The sequence below is a fragment of the Camelina sativa genome, chromosome 10 (assembly GCF_030686135.1).
Source record: "Camelina sativa cultivar CO46 ecotype springtype chromosome 10, ASM3068613v1".
Taxonomy (NCBI): domain Eukaryota; kingdom Viridiplantae; phylum Streptophyta; class Magnoliopsida; order Brassicales; family Brassicaceae; genus Camelina; species Camelina sativa.
In genome coordinates this window covers 20,078,851-20,094,034 of record NC_141889.1, presented here as the reverse complement: position 1 = coordinate 20,094,034, position 15,184 = coordinate 20,078,851, and the positions used below count along the sequence as shown (strand labels likewise).

The 15,184-nt window shown below is 34.3% G+C and overlaps 1 protein-coding gene across 1 annotated transcript; it reads left to right on the top strand.

Moving 5' to 3' along the window:
- The first annotated feature begins 11,109 nt into the window (after positions 1-11,109).
- Positions 11,110-14,520, top strand: LOC104719245 (putative zinc metalloprotease EGY1, chloroplastic). The gene is made up of 10 exons (XM_010437120.3): positions 11,110-11,555; positions 11,815-12,279; positions 12,383-12,523; positions 12,727-12,828; positions 13,104-13,315; positions 13,401-13,451; positions 13,536-13,605; positions 13,872-13,940; positions 14,039-14,089; positions 14,179-14,520. The coding sequence occupies exons 1-10, from the start codon at positions 11,208-11,210 to the stop codon at positions 14,335-14,337; spliced, it is 1,668 nt and encodes a 555-aa protein (XP_010435422.1). The 5' UTR covers positions 11,110-11,207; the 3' UTR covers positions 14,338-14,520.
- The last annotated feature ends 664 nt before the right edge of the window (positions 14,521-15,184 follow it).

Here is a 15,184-nt window from a genome sequence, read left to right as displayed (position 1 = left end):
TGGATCTCGACTTGGTATAAAAGTGGCTAAGAAAGGCTGACTTGCATCCTTCCCAACTAGTAATCGATCCAGGAGGTAAAGACTTTAACCATCTATGAGCCTTGTCGGCTAGAGAGAAAGGAAAAAGCTTACACTTCAAATAATCTTCGGGGATTCCATTGGTTCTTGTTGTAGAGCAGATTTCTTCAAAAAGATCAATGTGGTCCATCGGATGTTCGGTAGTAAGGCCATGGAACTGATTTTGTTTCACCAAACCAATAATTTGAGGTTTAATCTCGTAGTCACGTCTTGGAGGATGAGTGATACGGATAGCAGACCGGTCTTGAACGAATTGGTTAGGAGCATCATAATCGGCTATGGTACGGTTGGGTGCGGCACGTCTTAAAGGGTGCACATAAGCAGGTTCTGTTCCGCCAACTTGAGGTAGTGGTGGATTAACGACGAGAGCAGGCTGGTGAGGAGGAACATCGAGGTTGTCTCCCACGCCTAGAGGATTAGCATCACGAGGAGCTTGTTGATGGTCTCGGCCAACTTTAGGGTCAAGGTTGGGGTTACCGCCTTATGAAAGAATCGGTTCTCCTTGCTCGTTGAGGGCAGGATGTATCAGCGGTTGGTCGAGGTTAAGGAAACCTTGGTCCTGGTTCCTTTCTTCGGCCATGAGTTGTTGTCTTCGAAATTTTCTGATTTCACGTTCTAGTTGATCAATGTCCTGAATTGGAGATACGGTTCCGAAGGGTTGACTCATAGTCATGCACTACAAAATCGAAAAACAGAATCTAAAAGGGAAAATAGAGGTTATCGAAAAACAATAAAATTAAAACTAAAATCGAAAAATTCAAAAGAAAAATTCAAAGTGTCTTAGACGAGAGTTCTTATCAAATTCAATGGGCAGCTAGTTACTCCCCGGCAACGGTGCCAAAAAGCTTTGATGTGTGTAGAATTTCACTCCAAATCTTTTACCTGAAAAGACTACACAACGATTGAAAGTGCACAGTTAATCAATTGTAGTATTTTAGGATCGATCCCACAGAGAGTAATAGCAAGCACAAATTGAATTAAAAGGGAAATAACTATGGCTAAGAATAAAGAAGAGATTGGGGTTTTGGTTTTCCTAATAACTATTGCAAACGAAAAAAAGTAAATAAAAGCGGTTTAAAACTATAAGACTAAGGCGTTGGGCGTTTTGGGAGTCATCTTAGTGTTTTCAAGGTTCTAAGCAATATTAAGTGTAAGATCTAACAAGTAAATACTAATTTTCGGTTTAGGTTCTCAACTACGGAACTCTAATGAACTAACAAGCTATTCTCATAGAATGAAAGTCTAAAGTCTTCACACTCCGTTACTCAACTTTCGCAGGCAACGTCGCATGTAAACCAGCTAGTTAAACAAGTTCAATACATTCACCGAACTTCGCAACTCAACTTACGCAGGTTACGATCAAGGCTTCGGTATAACACTAGTTCGGAGAAGTAGGATAACGCGGTTAGCGCTCCCATTCTCTAGATCAGTACTTGGTGATCAATCCAAGCATAAGCATTAAGATAAAGATGTCCCGAAAGAACTCTAATATAAAATCGAAAATAAGATCTAACAACCTAATTGAAGCAAACCTATGAATTCCCCTTGAATCACCCCATAGAACCCAACAAATAAAACTAATCACTCATGATGCTAAAAAACAACATTGATATTATATAGAACAGCATCAAAAACGAATCAATAAACAAAAGGGGGTTCAAAGTAAACTTCTCTATTTGTCACAAAAGTAACTTGATCCCAAAAGCAAATTAAATATGAAAGAAATAAGGAAGAGTAGAGATTTGGTGTCTTCGGCGATGGCTTCTAAGAGGGGGTGAGAGAGGACGAGCTTCGACGGCGGTAGAGGAGTCTCTGGTCGTCTCTAGGTCGGCTGCTGGTGGCGTGGATGAAGAACTTAGAGGCACAAAGGAAGCACACCACAAAACCTTAGGTCTTAATAGTATTCATAGGGTTTTGTAAGGGTAGAAACGTCTTCTCTTCTTAAGTGCAGGACAAAGGGCGGCGAAGGAGGCTTCTAGACCGTGGAGGAGGCTTGGACTGGGCCGTGGTGATGGTCTCTGGTCAGGCCTTGAATGAAACCCCATCCGTAGGTCGGTTCTTCTTACGTCAGTTTATAACACGTATCGGTTAATCGAGCATAACTTCCGGACGAATGAATGAATTGACTTGATTCTACTCTGAGGAGAAAGATGACTCTTCCAGCTTTACATAGACACCAAGAATGATATATTTTGAGTTGTGGAAGGTCTTAAAAAGTGGCCCGTACTGTAAAGCTCTGAAACTTTCTTAAAACGTATTTTCCTTGCCTTTTGGTCCTTTTTGCTATAAAACCTAAAACCTTCTTGAAATCTAAAATACTTGATAATAGACATTAAAACATTGAAATCATATCAAACTCTTCCTAAATTCATATGAAAACTATAGCTAATATGAGTAAAATAATGATGTTATCACCCTACCTTCAGCTCAAACACTATATATATGTTGCATTAACCCCCCCCCCCCCCCCCCACTACAAGCATCCAGTACACACAAGAGATAGGTTCATGTTCTTCAAACTTTAGCTGTTATAGCATGAGTTATTATTTCCTGTTCTTATTCTCTAGATTTGATATTTGTTTATTTGATGCATAATGTTACGTATCTTACATATCTAAGACTTTACCATTTTTTAATGTAATGGTAAGTTTTATAGCATTGTTAGGAATATTCATGGGTTTGGCAAATATATTTGTATCTGTTTTTCAATAATAACATATAGTTGATTTTGGTTTTTAGTTTTATTTCCAAAATTTGTTAAATGTCTAATTTTATTTTTATATTCTACAGTTATTTCTGGTGAGTTCAGTCTCATACAACCATATGACATACATGAGAATCTAACTGTTATATTCGACTCGAATTGAGGTTTGATGGATCTATGAAATTGAATTTTATACACGAATTGAGGTTTTAAAGTTAAATAGTAATCAACAGTTCTAAAGTCACGAATTAACAGTTTTATAATGATAAATGAATGTGCTTTTTGCTTTCTGCGATGTAAATAAAGAGTATAGATTTATGATTGTTGCAGTCGAACGAGTAAGAAGTTGTCAAAGCCATAGTGGAAAGAAAATACATGGGCACTACTGTGACAACCCGTCATGTGGATTACACTAGCCTCCGATAGCTGCTCCCATGGACCCCAGGCTGGCTTTGCAGGGCATCGATCCTAACCTCTCACCGTGAAAATAGAACTAATCATCCAAATCCACCATTAGGTTATTGGTGCACTAGGCGTTTCTCGAACTTTGGTCCCCACTCTTTAACAACCTTTCCACAAGACAAGCTGTCACCAATATCTCCCAATTGAAAGCCTTCAAAATAAGCGAAACCATCGGTCGCGGCCATCTCTTATACTAAGGTGACATTCTGATCTATCTATTTTAAAGTTTGATGTGTTTGTTTGTTTACGCCGTATACACTACAAGAAAACAAGGAATAAACCACTGTGAGAATAGTCGCTTAATAGTCGTTAAATGAAGATATGCGACTATTTAACGACTAATGACTGTTGTAGCTAATATTTTGTCGCTAAACCAGATAGTTGGTAAATAGTCGTTATTTAGCGACTATTTTGTGATTAATACACGTTGTCGTACCATTGTCGGCTTATAGTCGTTAAATAGTTACTAAAGTTGGTGACCCATTAACGACTATTATATGACTATTTAAGCAATAGTCCTTTAATAGTCGGATAATTTAACGACTAATAACCTACTATTTTACGATTGAATGCCGTGAAGTATCCCAGTTTTCAACCATCTCTTTCCAGAGATCATCGCCAATCCATGTCGCTTGAACTCGACTAGTCCTTACATCACTAACCATTCCCTTCATCCGCCGGTTACAGATGGTGTTGAAATGTTGTTGAACAGTTCTTGTTATCAAAGGATCCCAGGTGTGAGTTTTCTACAAAACAAAGAGAGAATTATGTTAGTTTTCATCCATGAAGAAAAGAAAACATGTAGCAAACAAGTTTATTACACCATTCTTACCGCAAACTCCATGAAGTATCTATCTTTCCTATCGGGAGGCACACAAGTCCAAGTATAATATGGACCATCAAATTTGTTTGTAAAAATCTTGGTAATCTTCCGAACAAGTGAGGCTTTTTGTCCTGATCAAACCTCCACACAATTGGTAAACAATGATAGTAAGCATAGACCGAACAAGTGAGACAATTAAAGTTATTAACTGAGACAATCAACAAATCAGACAATCAATGAAGAAGTCTGAGACAATCATATAGTCAGACATAAAACTCAAACAATTAAATACTAATTTTTTTTGGCATCTTTCATGATCAAACAAAGTCTAATTGCAGTAAGAACCAAATCTAAGTTTTAATTAACCGAATCAAACAATCTAATTGATAAAAAATCTAAGTCTTAATCTAAGTCTTAATCCTTTGTACCAATTGATAAAAAATCTAATTGATAAATAATCTAAGTTTTAATCCTTTGTACCAATTACAATATCAATCGAAGTCTAATTGATAAAAAATCCTTTGTACCAATTACAATATCAGTCGAAGTCTAAAAAGAAGAAATACACATCAAGAGCAAGATTGCATCGTGTTAGACTTCAAAAATTACACATCAATTAGAAAATTATAGAAAGACATGAAACTTACCAAGTCGTGTTGGGAAACCGATTGGGAGAGAGAACGGTCGTAAACTTTCTCACGGCCAGGCATCGTAAGGAGTTCTGTCAAAGACTGCATTGTGTCATCGTGGAGTTGAGGTTGAGGCTCGTAGTTGTTGCCTTGAGAAGACGGTTGACTATGACCATGAGAGTGAGGTGGAGACCGCGGATGATCCTCCGGTTGATCCTGTGGATTGTTCTGAACTTCAGGTGTCGAAAAATGTGGTTGGGGAAGTCGATTGACAGAGTTTTGGAAAAGCGTCTGTGGCGGTGGGAAGTTCCGGAAATGGGGTGTTGTCTGTTGGGGGTTAACATGTTGTTGCTCTTGGGGTGTGTGCGGCGGAGGAATTGGAGCCGCCAGCGTAAAATTGTATTGCGGAGGAAGAGGATTGGTTCTTCTTACGGCTGCGGATGGGTTAGAGGGTCCAGCTCTCTGAGAAAGGTTGGGTGCAACCTTTCTCTTTTTCAACTTCTTAACCATAGGATTAGAAGACATCGAATGATTATGAGAAAGAAGATGGGTTAGAAATAAGATCTAGGGTTAGGAAGATCGAAGAAGGAGATGGGTTAGAGGGCGTTTAGGTTAAGGTTTAGATCGAGATCGAAGAAAGAAGATGGGTTAAAAATAAGATTTAGGGTTAGAAGGAGGAAGAAATCGAAGATGTGTGAAGGAGGAAGAAATCGGAGAAAGAAGAAATCGGAGATGGAGATGGAGTCGGCGTTTAGGTTTCGGGTAATAAAGAATTTGGGCTTTTATGGGTTTTAGGCCTTTTGGCCTAATAATATTTTTTTGTTTTACAGGATATAATTTAAACATATTGGTACAAATGTCAAAAGAGAAAGTAGCTGAGATGGTTAATGTACTTTGAATAGAGTCTTCAGACTCAGGTTCAAGTAACCTGAATGGTAATATATTTTTTTTTTCTTCTAATAAAATAAGATTTTGTAAACAGGTCTAATCAAATATATTGAAAAACAGCTAATAATTAAATATAGTTTGTAAGTGCACATTACATATAAATTAAAGTACATAATTTTCTATTACATATATAGCTTAAAGCACCAATATGAAAATTAGATACTTTCAAATGTGTAATAATATCCAAAACCTTATATAAAAATTTACCCTTTATATTGCACTAAATAATATAAATGAGTTTTAGTGATCATATTGGAAGAAAAAAAATCATGTTTTATTGGGCATTATAAATAAACAATATGTTATGGGTTTTTCAAAAACTCATATGATCTTCACATGTCTCAAATCTTTCTAAAACAAAATTAGAAATATAAAACAAATTTAAAATTTTAAGTTAGTAACTCATATGATCAACAAGTATTTATGACTATATTCGGCGACTACATCAATTAGTCGCTAAAATAGCGACTATTTGGGGACAATATTTTCAACTTCTTAGTTTCGTCGCTATTTAGTCGCTATTTACCGACAAATTTAAAGACTATATCATTTTGTCGCAATTTAACGACTACTAAACGACTAATTTCGTTTTGTCACTAAGCGGTCGCTATGTAGTAGCTATATAGTGGCTAAATTTGGTGACAACTGGTTTAGTCGCCAAATGTAGTCGGAAATACCAAGTTTTCTTGTAGTGATACTTTGGTTTTTATTACAACACCTTCTTCAAAACAGAAAGAAGATTGTAATGAAGATGCTACAACACAGTCGTCAACTTCGAAAAAGATGTACCAATGTCATTCCCATCCGACAAAAAATCTTGGTCCTACAAAATCAAATATCGATAATTATTGTAATGACCATTCAAGTCAGAAATTTAAGTATAAATTACTTCAGTAGATATAACATCTCTAGGATCAGCCTGACACTCAGACTCTTCAATATTGTCAACTTATGTAGTATTATCACCCATCTCTATATATGACACCTTGTAAGAGGTTTCTGCGGAAGCAAGAAATAGAAAAGTCTTTCCTACCAATGCTTGCAAAGGTGTAGGCACAATGGTAGGATCTTGAATCTGTACATTATATATAATTCATTAATACTTACTATTGAAAACTAAGAATGCAAATATTTCTATTTTTAGTATACTATAAATAGGTAATTAGATGTATTACCTCATCATACTGTCCACCTAAAACATCTATTGAAGTTTGGTTAACTACCTTGATAGCATTGGTGTCAAAGAGAATAAACTTTGAATCACCAGTGTTATCCATGACATCCATGACCAGTTTGTACCTAAAATACGATATGAACACATAAACAAAGAATTTTTTTTTTTTCAAATTCATGGAACAACTATTTTTTTTTAAATTTAAAACCAAATATAAAGAAGTGAAGCCAATTACCTGTATATAACCTTTGAAACATCTTGGTTGCAAGTTTTGCACTCAAAGAGACTCTTTTTGTTTTCGGTGATGATTTTGTTCTCCTTTTTTGGTATGAGAAAGCATGTTTCCTAACACTTCACACAAGTAAAATAGTACCAGCCAAACTCCATGTCGATGTGGTAGATACTACAAAGTATTTTAAACTTTCCTTCCTAAAATAAAATTGCAAAAATCATTAATGTAATTTATATTAAAGAAGAGTTTTTAAAATGTAATTTTACCATTGTAGCTTCGAGAAGATCATAAATTGTGCTTTGTGGAAACTGATTGATATAATCACCCTTGTCATTTGACATCTTTACGCAACTACAGTTCTTGTCCAGAAAGTTATTTTCAAATCATCTCTTGGCAGACTGTATAAGAAATAGGGAAACATTAGGCAATAATAAATAGAAACACAGTTAGTGGAAATAAAAAGCATATATATATTTTTAGAAATAAATAGTTCAGAATAGTACTTCTCAACAAAATCTTGAACATGATAGTACTCTGGATTGATTAACATCAATGACATATCGAAAGCATTAGAAATTGTTCTCATCTACAAAGGATTATATTTAATTACATGAAAACCACATAATTTGATGGGGAAAAACGTAAGAGTTGTTTAAAACATACCATTGTGGCTGTTAATCTTTGCACACCGGATTAAGCATATGTCCATTGAATCATTTGCATCATGACATGCTTTCTACATATTGTCTTCAAACTTGCCCCAAAGGGTGCATGACAAACGATGATCACTACATTCATGTATGTTCAGAATTATAAAACACTGATGCTTGGTAAAGTTTAGTGTTTTTGATCTCATTACCTAGTATCTCGCAGTCCAACCTCTAATCTCTTTTTCGATTTACCATTGATCTTTGACGTTTTCATTTCACCCACGCAACATTTGAAGTGGAAAATATAATCCATTCAATTAATACGATAGATTAATAATAATCAATATATCTATATAATCTCTCCCACACAATATAGTAAACTTGCGTATAAGAATGTGTTCATTCAAAACATCTTCTGCGAGAATGTTCTCATATTTAGCTAGATCCAAATAAAAGTCGGTTGACATAGAATGACAACGGGTTATGACGATTGAGTTCATGATGTTCATCTTGTATGGATGTTCGGTTGCCCGAAACTTTCCTGATGCTTTTGTGAGTTGAAAGATTTCTATTATTCTCCACTCTCCAAAAACAATAAGCCTTGAAATTTGTTTAACTGTTGCTTATTAAACGTGGCATGTAAAAGAGTACCCCTAACATGAAACAGTATAAATATTTTAGATAATTATAACTTTTTAAAAATTTGTGGAAAGGTTTATACAAAATAAGGAAAACTTACTGCAGTATCAGCCAATATCATCTCTATTGTCTCTCCAGTGTAATTAGTATACTCCTTCAATTTACGTACGATCTTCCATGTTGTTTTGATGGCTTTCAGTTCTGAGACATGAGTGAAACCATCGGTGGCAGCCATCTCTTCTACTAAGGTGATTTTCTGACCTATTTACTTTAAAGTTTGATGTGTTTGTTTGTTTACGCCGTATACTTTGGTTTTTACAGTAGTTTAAGTTATGTGTTTTTGGGATTGTGAGAATTGAAGAATATTCTGTGCAATCAATATTGGAGAGTAAGATTAGGGATTGCAATATTATTGTTTCCGATTTTGTTTGAGATGATTGATATATTTTAAATGGTCAACTGTATATTTCTTAATTGTTTGAAATGGGTTAACTCTATCATATTAAATGTCGAACAAATATGGTAATTTTTGAGAATGAGTTGTTGGGATTGAGATAAATGAAGAATCTTATATACAATCACAAATATATTTTCAATTAATGTTTTGATGTTATTTTCAGTTTGAATATGGGAGAGATTGATAAGGGATTGCATTAAAGTAGTTGACAATTTTGTTTGATATATGATTTCATCTAATGTTGTTTGGATTTGATTTCAATTAAAGGTTTGGGAGGGGGACATTGTTTGTATATACTTGCAAGATGTACCGGATCCGAATAAGATTATGGCCATACAGAGTGGATTCGCGTCCTTTTAATAGTTATAATTATGGGATATTTGTCCTTAATTTTTTATCCATTTTCTTCTTTTCTTTTGTCCTTAGGGCAACATATGGAATACTTGTTTTTTTTTAATTCTAAAGTGTACTCTCCAATTAATAGTATATATTTTGATGAATTTAATAAAATCATAGAAAGTGAATAAATAAAAAAAATTAGAAAAGAAAAATTGTTAGAGAGTTTTCTATAATTTTGTTGATTTGTTTTTCTATAATCTTGTAGTCTCCCAAACAATTCCATTATTCTAATCATACTTTGAATGACTTCATGTTGTGAAGGAAAATGTATAAAATCATAAACCAATAACACAATAATTGAATTCATTAACAATCATAGATTCTTTTGTTTTAATTAAATAACACAAAACTTTTAATGATTTTATAAATTTTTTAATCCAATAACACCATAGTCATTAAACTTTTAAATGACTTTGTACAAATCACAAACTAATAACACCAAACTTTAAAAGAGTTTAACAAAATCTTGATTGTATACCAATCTATACTAGTATTTTTGCAGCAGTTTTTGCTCAAAAATACTTTTTGGAAAGTTTTTACATTTAATACATTAACTTTAATATTAGTTACCAAAAATTTCAAAGTTAATTATAGGTAAGATTTTAAAAAATAAGGAAATCTTTGTACTTCATTCAAACATAAATATATGATTCCCTTTCATTTTTATTTGAATTTCTATTTAAATTATTTTGAATTATTCTATAATATATTTAGTTAATAATAATTTGTGATTTTTTTCCTGCATATGATGTAATACAATTTTTTTATAACGGACATATATTACTCAATAGATGAATAAAAAATACGGGTATAGTATCCCACATCGCCTAAAAAAATTGGGCAATAATTCAGAGTCATACTATAAAAGAGACCAAAATAATTCATAATACAAATGAGTAGAAATATTGATTTATTAGGCATTCAAACTTAAAAAACTTTTATTCGGTTTATTCTGGTTCTTTATTTTAAAGATTTTTAAAAATTTAAATATTATAAATATTTAAAACTTTTAAAAAGTTAAATATTATAAACATTTATATTTTTTAGAAAGTTAAACTTTATAAAATGTTTAAAATATTAATAATATTTAAACGTTTATGAAGTTTCAAATATTATAAATATTTAAACCTAATAAAGTTTAAATATTATAAATATTTCAACTTTTAAAAAAAGTTAGAAGGCCTTTAAAATATTAATAGTATATTTAAACTTTTACGAAACTGCAAGTATGAGAAATACTCAACCGTTTTAAGAGTTCTAAATATTATAAATATTTAAATTTTATAAGAAACGCCAATCTTATATAATGTAAATGGTTACAATCTTAATAAATAACATATCAACTCAATCTAATATTTACAATACAAAACAATAAAAATTAAAAATTAAGATTATATAGTGCGAGTTAAAATATCTCGGGACGGAGTTATATAGCGGGACGGGTTTTGTTGATATTTATATAAATTTAACATATCATTAATATGGTATTAAATGAGTAAAACATCATTTCATTATTTTGTTAACACTATCGGTATCCAAGAATAGACATATCAAATTAAATTGATTAATAAATATTATGTAAAAAATAAATTATACTTCAGTATTATATGGTTTAAACTTATAAATACAACTTATAATTTAAATATTTTAATTATAAATAATTGGGTCCGCGGTGTACCGTGGATCCTAATCTAGTATACATAATATTTAAAGTGGCTAACCAATAACACTCCCTAAGTCACTCAACCATTTATTTTGATTACCTCTTTTTAGTTGAGAGATTCATAAAGTATCAGTTCTTTGACATTAACCGGTATGGGTGGTTATTGCGGAACAACGTGTTGTATATCAATTTTGACCGTTGTGTGAGGTGAATTAAACCGATCATTAAAGCCATAGATACTAAACCGAAACCAATACTGGTACGAAAACCGGTAGAGGATAATCCAATCTTAAAGCGCTCCCACATAAACGTTTCCCTTATCTCTCTCTCTCTCTCCTTTCCCATTCCCATGGGGACTCTCACCAGCGTCGCTTTTGCAGCTGCCGTTAACATCAGATTCCGATCATTTCACCACCGGGATAACATTAAGACAACAACAACACTACCCGAATGGCAAAAGAGACTCTGTTTCTCTTGCACAGAGGACTCTCAGAGATTTAGGGTTGTAAAGTGTCTAGGCAATGATGAAAACAGTAACAGAGACAACAGTGTCGGAGAAAACGCAGATACCCACAAGTCTTCTGTTGTAAAAACGGCATCTCGTGATGAAGAAGATGACGAGACAAGTAACAACAGTAGCTCTGCCAGTAGCAGCAGCAGCAGCAGCAACGAGTTCGGTTCCGACAAGACTTCAATGGTACACAACATACTTATCTCTGATTAAAGTTCCCCTTTTGTCCTGAATTCCAGTGTTTGAAATTGTGAGAATTGAATCCTACTATTGCTTAATTTCACTTTGTTCTTGTCATTTTTAGTGTTTTATCTGCAAATTCGTTGTAGCTTCTCTGTTTCTCTCTTAAGAGATTGGTACAACTAACATACAAAATCAAGCAACTTCATTGTATGTTCACTTCATTCTTGTGTTACTAAGAGTGAAGTTTGTGTCTTTATCTCAGCCATCAACTATATCGCCTGTTGATTCATCATACAGCAGTTTCCAAATAGACTCGTTTAAGCTGATGGAGCTTCTTGGACCTGAGAAAGTGGATCCTGCTGATGTCAAGTTGATAAAGGACAAACTTTTCGGCTATTCGACATTTTGGGTCACCAAAGAAGAGCCATTTGGGGACCTTGGGGAGGGAATCCTCTTTCTTGGGAACTTGAGAGGAAAGAAAGAGGATGTTTTTGCAAAACTTCAGAGAAAACTAGCTGAAGTTTCCGGCGATAAGTATAATTTATTCATGATTGAGGAGCCTAACTCGGAAGGACCAGATCCTCGTGGTGGTGCTCGTGTTAGCTTTGGTTTGCTTCGTAAAGAAGTCTCGGAGCCAGGACCAACCACACTCTGGCAGTATGTGATTGCTTTAATATTATTTCTTTTGACAATTGGTTCCTCTGTGGAGCTTGGAATTGCTTCTCAGGTACCTTATTTTTCTTTCTCAGAAGCAATACATCAGTATGTCATTTGATCTGTTAGCACACCACACATCATGCTATATTTTAATGCACTACTTGATTTAACAGATCAACCGCTTACCTCCTGAGGTGGTAAAGTATTTCACCGATCCAAATGCTGTTGAACCACCTGATATGGAGCTCTTGTATCCATTTGTTGACGCTGCATTGCCTTTGGCATATGGTGTATTGGGAATTCTTTTGTTTCATGTAAGTTAAAACTTATGTGTTTCTATAGTAATATTTTCTTTATTATGAATGTTTGGTTATGTTGTTTTCATAATTCATATCAAGCAGGCATGCTCCCTTGGTTGAATGATAAGCTTTCATGTATTGGTGGTGATATCTGGCTTTCTTATTTCGCTCTCAGTATTTTGTTTAGAGGGTTGTATTTATGAATTGTTTATTTGCAGGAATTAGGGCACTTTCTTGCTGCAGTTCCAAAGAAAGTAAAGCTTAGCATTCCTTACTTCATTCCAAACATTACACTCGGAAGCTTTGGTGCAATCACACAGGTGGTTTAACTGATCATGTCTATTGCAACTCTGTCAAGTTCATGAGATGAATCTCCTTTTGAACTCTATGTTGTTTATGTCTTGAAGAAGAATCTTTCAAAGTTCTTTGACGTAAAATGGAAAAAGCTACTATGCTAGAAAATGCATACATGTACCTTAAATGCATCCATCTACTTTTTCCTCCGATGACAAGCTGAACATCTTGAAGTGTTTTGAAGACAAGACTATTGTCTTTATGTAGTATCATTAGTAATACTTTTACTTGATTTGTACAGTTCAAGTCGATTCTTCCAGACCGGAGTACAAAAGTTGACATTTCGCTAGCTGGTCCATTTGCTGGAGCTGCACTCTCAGTTTCCATGTTTGCTGTTGGTCTGTTCCTATCTACTAACCCGGATGCAGCTAGCGATCTGGTGCAGGTTCCCAGTATGTTATTTCAAGGCTCATTACTTCTTGGGCTCATCAGCAGAGCAACTCTGGGATATGCGTAAGCTCTCCACAGCTAGTGACTGTTCAACCTAGACGAAACTATCTAACTCCAACACCCGTTTCTATTTTCCTAATGATTGCAGAGCGTTGCATGCTGCTACAGTTTCAATCCACCCGCTTGTAATTGCTGGATGGTAGCATCTAATCCCTTGGCTCATTCTCTATTATTGATCAGAAAATTTTGACAGTTTTCGCTTACTTTAAGATTTTATTCTTAGGTGTGGTTTAACAACAACAGCGTTTAATATGCTTCCTGTGGGATGTTTGGATGGAGGCAGGGCTGTACAGGTACTTCTCTTATTTATGGATGGTGTCTGTGTATTCTTTTGGAAACCTAGACGCCTAAGGTTGCCTAGAAACAATCCTAACTAGTATCAAATTCTTCCAAGTGTGCCTTATCTTTAGAGTTTAGACCACGCGTAGGTTGATCTAAATGTGTACTATTATATATCCTTATGTCCAAACAATGAAAAGGGTCTGAGATATTCATACAAGACTTCAAATTGTCAACATTTAGATCACATATGTAACATATGGGCATGGATCTTGTGCAGGGCGCATTCGGGAAAAATGCGTTGGTTACATTTGGCTTAACAACCTATGTAATGCTTGGACTCAGAGTGGTATGTTCAACTGTTCCAAGTTATAATCCATACCATGCCCTCTAATTCGTGCTCTCGAACAGCTTGTTTTATTGCTTTGGCATTTTCCTACTTTTCAGCTCGGCGGCCCTTTGGCACTTCCTTGGGGACTCTATGTACTAATCTGCCAGGTACCCCAAAAATTCTGAACTCTGCAACTTCAAACAATACGAGTGTGCTTTAAATGCTTTTTCTAAGCAGTACAAATGTATTTAAATAGAGAACACCAGAAAAACCATGTCTAAACGACGTGACCGAGGTTGGAACATGGAGGAAGGCCCTCGTCGGGACTGCAATAATCCTTGTGGTTTTGACGCTCCTGCCTGTATGGGATGAACTCGCAGAAGAGGTAGGCATAGGGCTTGTAACTACGTTTTGATGTTGTCTTCTGACTTTGAGCAGATGTTGTAGTTAGGGCCAATCCCAAGCAAATTTTTGTTATATAGTGAGCCATGTCTGTACACTGTAAGCTAGTGAAGAAGTATTTATATGTAACTACTTAAATTCTTCATATACTACACTTCCAGTTGAGTCCAAAATAGCATACAATATCTTTTTAAAATACTGTATGTATTTATGATTTACCACGGGATATAGTGTATAAACTAATGTTTAACAAATCAAAATTTACATTGAATTTTCTAGGCCTCGGCTTAATATCGGTATATAAAAATCCAAACCGAATCCGATCCGAAAAAGCTGAATCCGAATTTGAGAAAATAACCGAACAGATACTAGATTTTATATCTAAAAAAACCTGAATTTAAACTCGATCCAAACCGAAATCCGAATGGATAGTTGAATTACCTAAAATGCTAAAATATAATAATATAACCAAAATATTAGTTATTTTTGATATGATATAATCCATGTATTCAAAATTACAACTATAAAAACGAAAATAGTAGTTATTTTAAAATCAAAATAACTAAAATACCCAAAATATATGAAAATTCATAGTTATATCTGTGGGATAAGTAAATTTCTTTTTACTAATGAACGTTACAAACCCTCTTCCGTTGAATGGATTAGATTGCATCCGGTTAAGATTCTCAAAACTAAAAACTCCAACATTTGTTTCATAAATTGACACTTCGTTCTGTCCTTCTACCAAAAATTAACAAGAGAGAGCCGCAAATCTTTTCTTGATTGTCTTAAGAGCGGGTTTAATGTTTGATAATTACTAGGTTTAAAGGTCATCTCCATTGAAGGTCATTAACAATATC